The 16741-nt window shown below is 37.6% G+C and overlaps 1 protein-coding gene across 2 annotated transcripts in view; it reads right to left on the bottom strand.

The window, feature by feature from the left end:
• Positions 1-1334: 1334 nt before the first annotated feature.
• LOC146001889 (3-oxoacyl-[acyl-carrier-protein] reductase FabG-like) overlaps positions 1335-16741 on the bottom strand; it is a 76764-nt gene continuing 61357 nt past the window's right edge. The window contains exon 7 of one of the 2 annotated variants that reach the window (XM_083139600.1): positions 1335-1735. In XM_083139600.1, coding sequence (XP_082995726.1) covers positions 1577-1735 — 159 coding nt within the window. In that variant the 3' untranslated portion in view covers positions 1335-1576. The remainder of the gene's footprint in view (positions 1736-16741) is intronic. The other variant, XM_083139599.1, reaches the window with a different exon arrangement.

The following is a 16741-nucleotide window of genomic DNA, read 5'->3' as shown; positions in this document are numbered from 1 at the left end:
ACCCCCTTCAAAAATTTAGGGGGGTACAATGTACCCCTGTACCCCCCGTTCCTGCGCCACTGCTCGTATGCCACATGACATATTTCGTTCATTCCTCGCGTGTAACTGGGGTATGAAACCGTGCTCAACTTTTCGGATTTTGTGTTCCGTGTTCATGTTTTGATGTTTGAGGTCGGGATGTGTAGTCTTTAACGCATTTCTCATTGTCACGGTCCTTCTTGCTGCGTTACATACCCTTTCCATGCATTGTTCTTGCTGGAAATCCCCAATTCCTTTGAGGACTCCATTGCGCATGCGTGCAGTGAACTTTTCATAGTGACTTCCGGACTGAGCACATACGATTCCTTGATGATTCCCTTGGAACCGCCTCTCTATCTGTGATAGTATTCGTCCCAGTATTCCCTGACTCGGGGGCAAGCGGCCCGGCATCAGCGTTTGTCTTTCCCGGTGAACGGGTTTCGCGACAGTCGGCTAGAGTCGGCTATTAAAATTACAGTTTTCATATTGTGTACTAACCTTGACTACAGAAGGTGTTGAAAATGATGTCCCTCTGCTGCAACACAATCCTGGCATCTCCGATGGAAATTTGCATTTACAAGTGCAAGTTCGTCTACTGTAATTATCCCGATTTCTCGTACAATACTCTCTTTTAACTCACGGATGGTGTGCAGATTGTCTTTGTATACTTTATTTTTTAGATTTCCGCAGTTTGCTTTCCACTTTCATTCAGAACTGACCCTGTTACTCTAAACCTTCTTACGAGGTTTAATATAGTGGCCCTATGTGGAACGGGAACACCAGGAAATTTCGTTGCAAAACGTCGTCGCACTTCTCCACAATTCCTCTTTCCGAAGTAAGACTCGATAAGATAAATCTTTTGTTGTAATGTAAACTTTTGTGGTGCCATATTAAGCCACAATCTTCAACACACGGACACGACACAACACAACTTCCGAGGGAGGATTATGCTGGCGTCAGTCTGCAACGTCAACAGAAAGGGAAAGAGAGCGAAAGCAGGGAGAGCGAAAAAAACAAAAAAAAACTGTAATGTGCGATTGTCGCGGATTCCGTTTACCGGGAATGACAAGCACTGACGCCGGGCCGCTTGCAGCTGAGTCTCGTAGCGAATGTCAGGGAATGCTCTGTATATATGTATATATATATACACACACAAAAAACGTATTATGTGTGTGTGTTTTTAGGAATTTATAGGCTCTCCAAATTTTATTAGTTCCTTCAAAATATGTCGAGAAATGCAAATGTGGTTAAATTAATGGATTGTTTGGTTTCTTCTTGCCACACTTAGCCTGGCAACTATGACTGATAAAGGAAACTACCTCCAAAGTATGCTTTATTGCTATTTGAGTTTGAACTGTCTTAATAACAAACATTTTATGCAAGCAACATATATTCATTTGTAGTATGAAGCATGTACACAAGTTTTGTTCTGGCACGGGTTCTTCTTGCATGAATATAGAAAACTCACTTTCAAAAAGAATACACAAATATGAGACCTGATATATCTGTAAATAACGAACTTCGGAAAAAGAACCTTGCTTCTCGGTATATTTAGATGTTAACGGACGCAGGCGATGCTTCGACCAGCGTCGACAGGCAACAAGACTCCAGTCACAAATGATGCGTCGTCTGAGGCTAAGTAAGCTATGGCATTGGCCACGTCCTGAACGGTCCCCACTCTCCCTAACGGATGTGTCGCTTTGGACTTCTCCAGGTACTGTAAAACAAGAACATTGAACGAATGAAACGACTTTCAGTTGTTTTGTGTATGTAATGTGAAACTATCCCAAAATATTCATATGGTATACAAAGGCACGTATGTAGAAATATGTTTCGGGGAGGGTCCGAACCAACTGTATAATAATAATAATAATAATAATAATAATAATAATAATAATAATAATAATAATGTTTATACAAAAATAATTATCATATTATATTAATTAAAATAGTATTAATTAAAATATTCAAATTAATTAATATTATATTTTTATTGCATAAATAGGTAAAAGGACGGTATAAGAATAGTGATATACAGCACGAGTTCATTATTTATCTTACGTGTAGTTAAGGTCGGCAAAAATTGTACAAGAAACCCTGCCGTGTTTAAGGAAAATTTATGTCAAATAGTTAAAGAATTGAATATTTATTAAATATAAAAGAAAGGTTATTAGATCCATTTGACGAAAAGTAAAGTTCCTGGTGATACTTTATGAATGTTACGTTGTAAGTAGTAATAAATCTTTTATAAATCTACTTTGCCACTGTCATTCAAAGTAGTATGATTACAAAATAATCCTTGCTATCCTTGTATATTTTTATTATTTCTAATTTTAGTTGTTTTATTATTTCATTATTTTGATTATTTAATTTTTGTAATTAGTAAGTCTTATATTATATATTATAATTATTATAAGAGCGTTGCAGGAACATGGTAACTTCAAACTGAATGATTTTTTTTAGGGAGAGCAAGCAACACTATTTGGAGGAAAAATATGCCGCGACCCCTCTCCGTAGAAAAATGCATTGCCTTGCTTGCCTTTCCATGGAAAAATCCTCCAGTCGTCCTTATTTGTCATTGGCCTCCCTTGTACAAGATGTTCTTTTCAAATTTCCAAACGTTGTCGTTATGCTAAATTCAGGCAAGAATGAAGCAAGTCGCTAGTATTCTTCAGTTTCATTAGCATATTATCATAAATGCCTACTAAAGTTGATTGATATTTGATTTAGGGACTAAAACATGCATGCATATTTCATGTTTTCTTTATTTTCAACGTTGCACCCCCTAAATTTCTTTCCGCACCCCCTTAGCACCCTTAGACGATTGATCCTGGCGCCGCCACTGTTGGTGGTGTGTGAATATCGTATTAATCCATAAGAGTATATTTTTATTTAACTCTCTCTGGATGCTTCATGTTGACCAGGGCATTCACTTGTTTATATCAGTTGTCTCAACCTCTGTGATATGTAAATAATGCACGGTGTTGTGCTATGCAAACTTCCTGAGGTATTCAGGATATAGGAAGTTCCATCAGCTTATGGAGTCAGCAGTTTGCAATAGAGGTAGTAAAAATCACGATTCGGCATGGAGGAAGGTCTCCATGGCTTGGGTGATATAGAGGTGAGACAGACTGAGAAGGGACTGACTTTTGATTTGGATTGAGGAGAGTGAGGAGTTTAGAGAAAGGAGTTGAGGGAAAGTGAGGCGAGTCCTGGTCAACGAGCAACGAAGCTTAGAGAGGTCTTAGTTTATTTTATTCTTCGAATTTATCATCACTCTTCAGATAGACAGGTAATTATCCTAACCCAGCCATGATTCAGGTTCGAATGTTCATAAAACCCAATGAGTGACCATTGTTTTTTCTAATTGTTAAGCTCTTTAGTTTTAGTTGTACCTTTCGCACTGCCAAGCATTTGACTTGTCATGTTAATGACGAGTGTTCTCATCATTGAGGATGAATGATGAATAAGGTAGATCACCCATTGATTAATTGTGGGAGTGTCTGGTTTTGATCCTCATCATTTTGTAGAATGATACGTGGTGGTGATGCGGGCCTTTTAATTTTTTTTTTCGGAAATGAAAAGAGTTGCAGTTTATTGTTAGCATTGGAATTTTCGTCTATCTCCGTAATGATATGTGGATGGAGATGCTTAGGGCTTTCATTAATTTTTACGGAAATGAGATGGAAAATTATTAACCAGTTTTAAATTAACCCCACCCCAAAATTTTTGCTAACTTGTCTAGTTTTTTTATTATTAGTATGTCATTGCAACAAATATTTTGAGAATACATAAGGTTTAAAGTTGTTTTTTTAATATTAATGGGGGGAGAACATTTTTATATATGCCATGATAAATGTCGAGCTTTCACCTTGCTGATGAACTCGATGAAACGTTGGATCAGTTGTTAGACATAGGTCGAGGGGATGCGAGTATTAATTTAGATGTTAGCGGTCCAACTGCAAGTTCAACCCCCAAGTTTAAACGTAGCCCAATTTTAACTAGACGCCTTCAGCGACAATTATTAGAGAAACAGGAACATGAAAAGCAAGTAGAGGAAAGACAATTAGAGCAACAATTTCAGGATTTTAGAGATTTAGGCCCAACACAGTTTGCAGCTATGGCTTAGTCTCAGTTTGTTCCCTCAACGATTTTAGAGGGTATCTCATTTCAAGGGATAGCCGGGGAAGACATGTCAAAATTTTTAGATAAGGTAGACTGCCTTGCCATTTTAAATGGCTGGAATAATACCAAAAAGCAGCAAATGTTCCCAGCTCTTTTAGCAGGGCCAGCCTTGCGATAGTTTCAAGCTTGGAGAGATGTACAAGAGAATCAAGACAGTTCTTATGAGAACTTAAGGCAAAAAATTAAGGATGAATTTGCAGGGTCCTTAGATCAACTCCAGATCGAGAAACAAACACAGTATAGATTACATAAAGAAACTGAGTCGGTTACAAACTATGTTAGGGACAAGCAATTATTATTACTTAAAGCAGATACTAAAATGGGAGTCCAACAAAAGATTAAACAAATCATTTTGGGATTACAAGTGGATTATATGAAAGATATTCATCATAAGGAATATGAGTCAGTGCATGGGTTGCTCAAGGACTTAAAGTCATTTGAAAAGCTTCAGTTTTTGATGAGCCAGCGCAAGTTGAAAGAGCTAAGGTGCGAAGATCAAAGGGATAGTTTATTCCTTCCTTTGAACAGCGCACCAACACTCTCGCAACAGCAGCAGATTTTATTACATAACAACAATCTGGCTACTACTGAGTCTACACAGCTGCGACCAACTTCAGATATTGATGCAAGATTTAATGCCTTGCAGAAGGAGGTCGAACAATTGAAATTGGCTAACAACTCTCAAAGTAACCGGTCTGGACGGTAGGTTAGATAGTCTTACTTTTAGACTAGATAGCATTGATAATCAAAAGCAGAACCTTAGCACCAACTCATCCGGACAGAGGCAATTTAGAGAACCGTATTATAGAGGCAATTACCAGTCAGGAAATAATTTTAGAGGTTCCTACCGAGGGAATAATAGACGACCGCAGTACAATAGGGAGTATAGAAATGCACGTCCTAATGATAATTCAGATCGCAATAGGCGATATGGCAATGCCGAACAATGGCGAGGACGTGGAAACTTCCGCGGACAGAACTCGATGGTTCCTCATCCTCAGCAGGGCGAGGCCAGGAAAGTAGAGAAGAGCAACGGGAAAGACCACGCTGCTATATTTGTAATTATCCCAATCACTCCGCAGCCACTTGTTTTCAGAACAAGGAGGCTTTAAACAAGCGGTGACTGCCCATAGAAGAGACGTATGTGCAGATTTTGTAGGGAAACAAATTTCAGTCTCTACTTTCCCATATGAGGAACTTATATATATTAATACACCTATAGGGGGACAACGTCAGAGGTTTCTTGTGGATTCCGGGAGCCAAGTATCAGTTACTAGTGATCGAGGTATTCCTTCAACTGCCAAACGTTTTAAAATTCATACGGCCATAAGGGAAGTAGCAAAGGAACAAATTGAAATTAAAGAGATTGTCCTGTTAACATTTGCAATAAACGGCCGCAATTTTACCCACCCTTTTCGGTTGATTCCAAATTTTGAACATGGGACAATCTTGGGTAATGATTTTTTAAGAGCTCATAAAGCAAATTTGGATTTTGAACAGAATCGACTCACGTTGAGGAGATTTGGAACGCCTCCGCGGAACCAGTTAAGGACGGAACACAGGAAAACCTTTGACGTATCAATAAAACTTGCTAGTCTGATCAGGGATTTATTTGTAACTTCCAGACAAATTAGAATTAAACCTAGGTCTCATTTGTGTATTCCTCTCAAATTGACAAATTCTAGGAATCAGAACTTAACTTATTTAGAACCAGATTTACAGTTTCAAATGGACACGGGCTTAATGGTACCCCAAGCCATTGTAAATACTGAGTAATTTTTAATTTGGATTACCAACCCAAATTCTTACAAAATTAAGATTAGGAAAGGTGCACGCTTAGGTACTGCAGAGGCATGGCAAAATCCAGTCCCAGCCTCGAGTCATACTGCAGATGGCGAAGGACCTATCGTTATGGTGACCAAGGAAACTGGCACTATGACAACAACAGTGCACAACATTACAACATTTGATATCAACCCGGCACTAGAACCCGATCAGAAGTTGCAACTTACACAATTATTAGAGACGTATGTAGATGTGTTGTCATGGTCTGAGCAGGACATTGGTTGTGCCACAAATCCTACGCATCGTATTAAGTTAAAAGACGGCTCTGAATTTCACGTCCCAGCCCACCCTATTTCTGTACACCTGTATTCGGAAAAGACTGCTAAAAAGTCAAAAGCATTCGTGGAAGGCGAGTTCGTGATAGAGTGTCTCATTGCTGCCGGGGAAATACTGTGCCCAAATAATAAAGAAGTGTTTAAGAAACAGAGTTTGTCGGGGGGTAACTGTTGCACGACGTGTTGAAGAACTTGCTATTGATATTGAAGGGACGTTAAAAACACGGCCGTCGGAAATTACGTCATATTCACTTGCTTTAGACGTGAGCACAGATGTGAAAGATACAGCACAACTGTCTATCTTTATCCGTGGCATAGACCGACAATTCTGTCTGACTGAGGAACTGCTAGCGCTGGTACCTATGAAGGGAACGACAAACACTACTGATATTCTTGAAGCCGTCAAGAAAACGCTCCGTCGTTTCGATCTCAGCTTAACCAACCTACAGGGTGTGGTAACGGATGGTGACCCTGCCATGGTGGGAAGAAAGAAAGGTTTCGTAGCTCTGCTACGCAAAGAGCCGGAACTAGTAGTGTGATTTGACCTATTATAAACTCGAGAAAGTATGAACCCCCCTCATGCAGATTTGACTACACTTAAAACTAGCTCAACATGCCCATATGAGCTTTTTGCTCAAGTGTGGAACCCTGTCTAATCCAAGATTTTTGTAAAAATGCCCTCGGGAATTTCCTGAGAAAGTATGACCCCCCTCAGATTGATTTGTCTACACTTACAAAAGGCACTTCTGTGAGATTGTTGTCAATAAACCTGTCAAAAATATGCCCCTCTTGATATTTTTTTTGGCCACACCTAAAACTACGCCAAACGTATTAACACACACATACACACACCCACACACACACACACCCACACCCACACACATACACACACACACACACTGACCTTGACCTTGAGATGACCTTGACCTTGACTATTTTTTCGATTATTTTTTCGATTATTTTGACCTTGACCTTGACATGACCTTGACCTTGACCTTGACCACACCCACCCACATACACACCCACACCCACCCACATACACACCCACACCCACCCACATACACACACACACACACACACACACACACCCACACCCACCCACATACACACCCACACACACCCACACCCACCCACACATATTTACTTCCGGTCCACTTGTGGCCTATTTCTGGTTTATTTATATTGCATCATGTTTTGCAACAAATTATTACCCAATATTATGCTTTAGGCATGTGTTGTTTTCTGATTGGTTGGTTATGACATAAAGTGATGATGTGTTATATTCTGATTGGCTTATTGTTTCAGATATTTTCAATGCGGTCCGTGCTTAGGGTATATAAAGAGATTTTGCATTGCATATCAGCCAGTATTGTGAGAGTTGTTGAAGAGTAAGGGTGTGTTGTTGCAGTGCTGCTCATATTTTTTAAACACAAAAATATTGCAGATTTGTATAAATTGAATTACAAATCTATTTGATTTAATATACAGAATTTTTGACAACCTGTCATAGGTTTATTAAGTATAGAGTTTTGATTTGAACCCCAAGAAATTTTATATAAATACCAAAGCCAAAAATATTAACACACACACACACACACACACACACACACACACACACACACACACACACACACACACACACACACAAAAATCACACTGCTGAACCCAACTGATATTTTTTTATTAAGCATAGAATTTTGATTTGGACCCCAAGAAATTTTATATAATAAACCAACAACAAAAATGCCAAATCAAAAACATTGTAATCAATGCAAAAAGAATATATCCAGCCCCAATTGGGCTAAGCATCAAAGGAATTGTAATCCAGACAAATGCAGAACTCCCACAAAAATATGCCCTAAATGCCATAGAAAATATAATCTGGAATATTTCACATATAAACATAAAGGTACTTGCTCTGCACAGTCATCAACATTGCCCCCACAACCATTTACATCTGGTCTGAAAAGGAAGCATGAAGCACCTGTTAATGCTAGAGCAGCAAAGCAGCCACATTATGCACCTATCCATAGCAGTTTTAATGGCCAATTAAGAGATCACCGTTTTGTATCAGAGCCAAAATGTGACATTAAGAATTTTTTGAACAGTATAAATCCAAATGTGCAGGCAATTCTAAATGCACAAAATGGCTCTTATAAGCTGTCCCTCAAATTGTTTACACAATATAAGAAGCCAAATGGCACAAAATTTACACAGCCCCACATAACAGAAACTGTACCGGTATATTCAAATGCAAATTCAGACAAAATAATAAGCAGTTTGATAGATCAATTGAATATTAAACACTCTGAATTTGCAGCAAAAGAGTCTGGATGGAGCCTATGTGGTTCTCCACACAAGTTATATATTAATATTTCTGAATTCAGTCCATTACAAGGTTCTACATATCTGCCATTACCTGCCAATATTAAAAACAAAAGAGCCGTGGTTAATATAGAAAATACCGACCAGAAATGCTTTTTGTGGTGTATTTTAGCTGCTTTGTTTCCAGTTTCAAGGAATCCTGAGAGAATAACTTATTATAAACAATATGAACACAATTTTGATGAAGCAATGGAGGGTTTAGAATATCCAATGTCTGTTCAGAATATTGATAAATTTGAAAAAAAGGCCAGGGATATTAATGGTAAACAATTATCTATTAATGTATTTACTTGTTCTACTGGCCGTGGAAATTGCTTGATAGATCCTCTCAGAATCAGTACACTTGATGATGATTCTGCTGTTCCGATTGATCTGCTCTTAATTGAAGTGGATGGCACATATCATTACACTCTGATACATAATCTTGAAGCTTTAGTAAGAACACAACTAGACAAATCCAATACAATATTCAAGTTGTGTAGAAGATGTTTGTCTGTATTTGATGGTAGAAAAATGGTGAATGGTGTTTGTGAAAAGAATGCAGAAATTGCTAAAAACAAGTTAATTGAGCATCTGAAATACTGTGGCAACCATAAACCTGTTCATATGGTGATGCCTAATCCAAGTGAAAATGCCAAATTCAAAAAATTTGAAGCCTTGTTGGAACACCCAGCATATATAGTCTGTGATTTTGAATCAAACCTCACACTCCTTGCATTCTGTAGCCCAGATCCTGATGAACCTTCAATTACATCATACCAGGTACATGAACCTTCTAGTTTTTGTTATGTTGTGTACAGGATGGGGTTGTTAGTAAAGAAGATTTATACATGGGAGCAGATGCCATCAAAGAATTTGCACAAAGAATAGAAAATGAGTGCCATAACATAGCATCTAATGTCTTATTAAAATCAAAACCTATGTTGGCTTTACCAGAGGATCAGATTGAAGATTTCAACAATGCAGAAAAATGCCCGGTATGTGATTCTGAATTTTCAGATACAAATATCAAGGTTCATCACCATTCTCATACAGATGGTAAATTCTTAATGGCCCTGTGTAATAGCTGTAATATTAAGATCCAGAGACCAAAATTTGTCCCTATATTTTGCCATGGTGCATCCAATTATGATTTTCATCATCTGATCAGGTACGAGAGGTTTGACAAGCAGAATTTAAATATTTTAGCTGAAAATAAAGAAAAATATATTGCCATTAGCAAAATAATTAAAGTTAATGGTGTTCCTATTCACTTAAGATTTCTTGATTCATACAGAATTTTATCGGCTAGCCTGGCTACACTGCCCACTCAATTATCTGATGATCAATTCAAAATCACATGTGCTTTGTTTCCAAATCAGGACCTGAAATTAATTAGGCGGAAGGGTGTATATCCATATGATTATGTTACAGATTTTTCTAAATTTGATGAGTGTTCTCTGCCACCTCAACAAGAGTTTTACAGCAAAATCAGAGGATCTGGAATCACTGATGATGATTATCACCATGCCCAGTTGATGTGGAACAATTTAAAATGCCAGACATTTGGTGATTATCACAAGGCATATTTAAAACTTGATGTGACCCTCTTAGCTGATATACTGCAGGCATTCAGAAAATCTTCCATGCAAAATTATAAACTGGATCCAATGTATTTTTACAGTGCTCCGGGCCTAGCATGGTCTGCAATGTTTTTAAACACTAAAATGCAATTGGATCTGATCCAGGATCAAGATATGTATCTGTTTATGGAACAATGTATAAGAGGAGGCATGGTGCAATGTTCTCAGAGATATGCCAGAGCAAATAACAAATATATTCCTGATTATGATCCAGCACTGCCATCAAATTATATACTGTATGTAGATGCCAACAGCCTCTATGGTTATGCCATGATGAAAAAACTGCCATATGCAGGGCTTGAGTGGGTTGAAGATTTCAACATTGAAGATCTTCATGATTTTGATGACAGTAACTATGACCTGTTCTTAGAGGTTGATCTGACAATTCCTGATGATTTACACAACACATTTTCTGATCTGCCCCCAATTCCTGAGGTTAAGTGTTCACCTGGCTCTAAACAGAAGAAATTGATGATGACTCTGGAGCCGAAACAGAATTATGTCATATATTACAAAAACCTCCAGTTCCTGATGAAACATGGTGTTCAAGTGACCAAAGTTGGAAAAGTTTTGAGGTTCAGGCACTCAAGATGGTTGAAACCATATATTGATACAAACACAGAGCTTCGAACATCTGCAATGAGCCAATTTGATAAGACCTTGTTTAAATTGATGGTCAATTCAGTGTATGGCAAAACAATTGAAAATGTCAGAAAACATATTGATGTTAAAATAATTACTGACCCCAGCCGGAGCAAAAAATTGATTGCAAAGCCCAACTTCAATTACAGAAGAATTTATGATGAGAATATGGCACTTTCCAACATGAAAAAAACAAAGATCAAGTTTGATAAGCCTATTTATGTAGGGGCTGTGATATTGGAATTGGCCAAATTACACATGTTAAAATTGTATTATGATGTGTTGAAGCCTATTTATAAGGATCGTGTAAAACTGATGTACATGGACACAGATAGTTTTGTTCTTGATATTCAAACAGAAGATGTTTATCAAGATATAGCACAGCCTGAATTGTTTAAATATTTTGATACCACTGAACATACAGAGATTCAACACCACAACAAAAAGGTGCCTGACAAGTTAAAAGATGAGACACTTGGTGATGTTATTGTGGCATTTGCTGGGTTAAGGGCCAAGATGTACAGTTTTGAAACATGTAGTGGCGCTGTTGCCAAAAAGGCCAAGGGCATTGGCAGAGTGACTGTAGACAAAGAGCTTGAATTTGAAGATTACAAAAATTGCCTCAAATCATGTAGCACAATCAGAACATCAGAATCCAGAATTCAGAGTGTGGATCATTTGTTGACTACAAATATTGTAAGAAAAGTGGCTCTGGACCCACATGATGATAAGAGATGCATTTTGTCATGTGGCATACATACTTTACCATGGGGTCATTGTGATTTGAAAAGTGGTAATCAATGCCCAATTACAGAGCATGATTTGAAATAAATAAACATGCTTATGAACTTATTTGGGTTCAAAAAACAGGCTATTATGGACCTGCCAACACCACAACCCTCTTCTGATATAATATCTAAACTAAGTGCTTTGTTAATTATTCATCTGAACAGCATACTTACAGATGTTGATGATGAAACAGGTAATATATTGTACATATTTAACAATAATTTAAATCATTACCAATTACTTGTAGGTGGTCAATTGCAATTTATTACAACCCCTGAGGGTAATGTCAAGATTTCAGTGGGGAGAAATATTTATAGAATTAAGCACTCAAACATGATTTCTGGCACTGTATATACTGTTTCTGCTGGTGACTGCTTATATATTGAGGTCCCGGGATCATATGACAAGCTTATACCTTTTTTTATAGAATTAAGAATCAGATATTCAATAATAAATAACCACTAAAACAAAATGCCTAATGATATATTTGGCCATACAAGGCATGAAGATCACAGTGATGAGATTCTGATGCTTGATGTCAGAGTCAAGAAATTAAGAAGTGATTTACAAGCTTTACAAACCACACTCAATGCCAGTCTTCAACTAGAAATTACAAATTTACAATCACAATGCATGGACCCTCTTCTTAAAATAGACTCAGAACTCAAATTGTTGCTTCAAAAATATACTGACTTGGCCACATTAGATAATTTTCAAAGTTTAGAAGAGGCTGTAGCAGCTCTTCAAGCCAAATTTAAGACCCAGGCCACCAACTCTGAGCAATTGAAACAGCAATTGGAAGAGCAGATAAATAATATCCAGGCACAGCTCCAAACAATTGTCAAAAGCATAAAATCACAAGAAGATTTTGATCTAGTGATTTCCACTCTAAAGGAACAGATTCAATCACTCCAAATACCTAATCTGGACCCCTTGAACAATGCCATAGCCGAGGTTAAAGAAAGAATTGAGACACTTGAAAATTTTATGAACAACTTGCCATCTTCTGATGCCTTGAGTGCAATAACTCGGAGTGTTGCCAACATCAAGCTGCAACTTGAAACATATGAAGATTTTGGAAAAATTCAAAGTACCATAACCCATCTTGAGGGTACAATAGCAGCAGTGCAAAGTGATTTGACAAGTGTACAAGAATCTCTAGAATCTCGCCTGCCTGGTATTGTAGACACACTTGTCAGTGTCCAGCAACAGATCACAAAGCTTGAAAACCTCAACACTGAATCTGAGCTATCTCATTTTCATCACTTGATCGATGATATCCAAACAAAACTTGAAATTTTACAACAATCAACACCCACTCAGGCAGATATAGCCCTGCTCCAAAATGCTATGCAAAATGTGGCTGATGCTTCTGAATTAAATAATGCGAAATTGGCACGTGAATCTTTGCAAAATACTGTAACAAATCTGCCTACATCACAGGAACTTAAAAATATTAAGAGAGCTGTGAATCGCATATTGAAATCAGAAGATATCAAGAATATCCAGACAGAGATCAAACAACTTACTCAGACAGTGGCCACTCTACCAACTAATCAACATATTAATGAACTGCATGCCCTGTTTGAGGATATCAGAAGACAGGTCCATGATCTTACTGCTCAAAATTCAAAATTGGCAGTTATTGAAAATTTGCAACAAATTGTAGCTAATATCAAGCAACAGCTAGGGACCATGGAATCCAATCAAGCAAATGCTCTGTCTGTTTTTGCCACCCAGCTTCAAGAGATTGTGCAACAATACAAGAAACTTGTTGTGGACATAAAAATCAAGCCAGGCCATGATGATGTTGTTAGGACCATCAATGAGCACCTTGAATCTGTAACAAGCAGATTGCTTACAGCAGAAAAATAAATAACAGGCATAATCGAGAATCCAAAACATACAGTAATTCTTGAATTGTACAGCATCCCCAACAAAGAATATGATTCACCATTTACACCAGGTGGCAAAATATATATGCTGTCCCCTGCACAATTTTATTACCAATTTTTTGTTGGGGGCACACTGAGACCAATCAAGATCAAATATTGGCTACAACCACAGGCAAACCACTACCGCACCTTATCAATAACAAATGCTGACAACAAACCAAAAATCACCAGTGTAGAGTTAGAGGATTTTACAGATCCCAATACATTAGAAACATCTTATGCTGAAGATGATGGCTCTCTGGAATTCCATATACAAATAGGAGACAAATTATATTTAGAAAATCCTGTAGTATCAGCTGCTGAACACCCCATAGTTGCAATATTCTTGTTTTCATATTATGTCTAGACAAATTATTGTTGATGAATTACACAGACAAGCCAGACATAATTATAAGAGACTGCCAGTAGTCACAAAAGGCATAGATGATTTATGGCAGAGCGACTTGATTGAGATGGCAAGTGGACAGCTGAGAAACTTAGACAAAATCAACAAGGGCTACAAGTATCTACTCACTGTAATAGACACATTTTCAAAATTTGCCTGGGCTGTGCCACTCAAATCCAAGACTGGAAAATGTGTTACAGAAGCCATCAGAACAATCATCAATCAGAGTGGAAGATCACCGCGCTATTTGCAAACAGATAATGGCAAAGAATTTTATAATTCTGTGTTCCAACAATTTATTAAAAGCCAGTCAATACAACATTATTCAAGTTACAGTGATCTCAAGGCCTCAATTGTAGAGAGATTCAACAAAACTCTAAAAAATCTTATGTAAAAAAGGTAAAGTGCTCCCCTGTGCATAGCACTACGCCATGAAGGCGTATAGGGGGTGTGGGGGTAACGCTCCACACTTCCTTGATCCGGTCGTGACTTCAAGGTAATTATAAATGGCTTAATATTCTTCCAGAACTTCTACATAAATATAACAACTCGGTCCATTCCACAATCAACATGAAACCCTCTGAAGTAACTTCATCTGATGAGCAAAAATTGATCAGGACTGTTTATTATCCTAGATACCAGCCAACAACAAGAAAGGCCAAATACAAGGTGGGTGATCAAGTAAGAATCAGCAAATATAAGCACTTATTCAAAAGAGGCTTTACAAGAAACTGGAGCACTGAATTATTTACAGTGGTTCAAGTTAAACCTGGGACCCTTAACACATATATAATAAAAGACCACCGAGGAGAAATTCTCAAAGACCGGTTCTATGAAGAAGAACTCAACAAAACTAAGCAGCCTGACACATATCTCATAGAAAAAATCATCCGCAGAAAAGGCAACAAGTTATTTGTCAAATGGCTAGGACTTCCAGAACACAGCTGGATCGATGCAGACAAAGTGATAATATGAGCACCTGGGATGTTATAAAAAGGCTGCCAGAACCTGAACAGCAGATTAAAAGAAATGGCAAGTTGCTGCCTGAAAATATTAGATGTCTTATTGTTGGGCCATCGGCTTGTGGTAAAACTACACTAATGATTGATAATTTTTTATTGGCACCCAACTGGTTAGACTGGAAAAACAGGCACTTGTATGTCTTCTCTAAGAGCTTGGAACAATTAAAATATCAGCAGCTGATGAAGCTATATGATGGATTGGATATTGCCACTTTTGAATCAGATGTTAAGCCACTCCATGAATGTCTCGATAATTCTGTTGTTGTGTTTGATGACATTATACTGGATAATCAAAACAAGGTTAGAAATTTCTTTACACAGGGCCGACACAAAAACATTGATTGCTTCTACCTGGCACAGACTTTTTCAAAAATACCGAAGCAGCTGATCCGAGACAACAGCAATTTTATATGTGTGTTTCATCAAGATCATACCAACCTCAAACACATACATGATGAATATGTAGGTGGGGACTTGAGCTACAATAATTTTTCCAAGTTTTGCAGTGGGTGCTGGAATCAAGACAGTTATGGGTTTGTCACAATTGATATGACAAGAAAACCCAATAGTGGCAAATACAGAAATAAAATCAACAATTTTCTAGACATTGAAACATATATAAATAACCATGAAAAGGCCAATCATTGATGATCTTAAATTAAGAGATTATCTTGTAAAAAGATTTAAGGCATGGAAATCACAGAACCGAGGAATTTATGAACAACACAAACAAACAGAACAGCCTATTATTGATGCTATTAGTGAATTAGGTAAAAATATCAAAACTGTTACAGAGCAAAATCAAAATTTGATCACAGAGCTTGTACCTGTAGCTGCAAGGAACATATTAGATTATCCAATCACCCCACTTTCCAGTATTCATACACCTAGTCCTGTTGCTCCTCGAAGAATTGAAGCTACTCAGGATCCTATTGAATTGGGTCTTCTTGCTCAAAAATATTTAAGCACACCTAAAGACAACAAAGATGAGGTCTTTGGCTTATATGCTGACACAGAGCGTGATGGTAGCATCATACATAGAATTGGCAATTTCAGAGTAACATTTATGGGAGATGATCTTATTGTATATTCAGAATCTCATCTTGGAGAAAAAGGTGGTTTTGTTAAATATCCCGGCACACCTGGATTGTGGGAACTGATGACTCGGAAAAGGCCTGGCAGCTATACAGATCAAGACTATGAGCACTACAAAGAAATATTAATAAAATCAGATGCTCTATACCAGAACAATGATCCCACACAAAAAAGAGTCAAGTCTAGCAGTGGAGCAAAATACAACAATTTAATCAAGCCCATATGGTCACAGATCAAGACAGGCAGTGGAATCAAACAATACAACACCCTGCCTAAAGAATTTGTGTGGGTTGATGATGTCAGGAAACTTGTAGATATGTTATTGGTGATAGCTGGGGAGGAAAATGCTGGCAACCACAATTTTTACAATGAAAAGGTTGGAATTATGGACATGATAAGCACCAAATTGTCTAATTTTATAGTGAATGACACTAAGGGGATTGGATATCTTATAAAAATTATTAATACTCTACCACCTAAATTTTGGAATATTTCTGAGGGTCGGGGGTTGGTTAATGACATT

The sequence above is a fragment of the Lepisma saccharinum genome, chromosome 18 (genome assembly GCF_977018435.1).
Source record: "Lepisma saccharinum chromosome 18, izLepSacc3.1, whole genome shotgun sequence".
Lineage (NCBI taxonomy): Eukaryota > Metazoa > Arthropoda > Insecta > Zygentoma > Lepismatidae > Lepisma > Lepisma saccharinum.
Note: the sequence above shows the minus strand (reverse complement) of the source record. Positions and strands in the feature narration are given on the sequence as shown.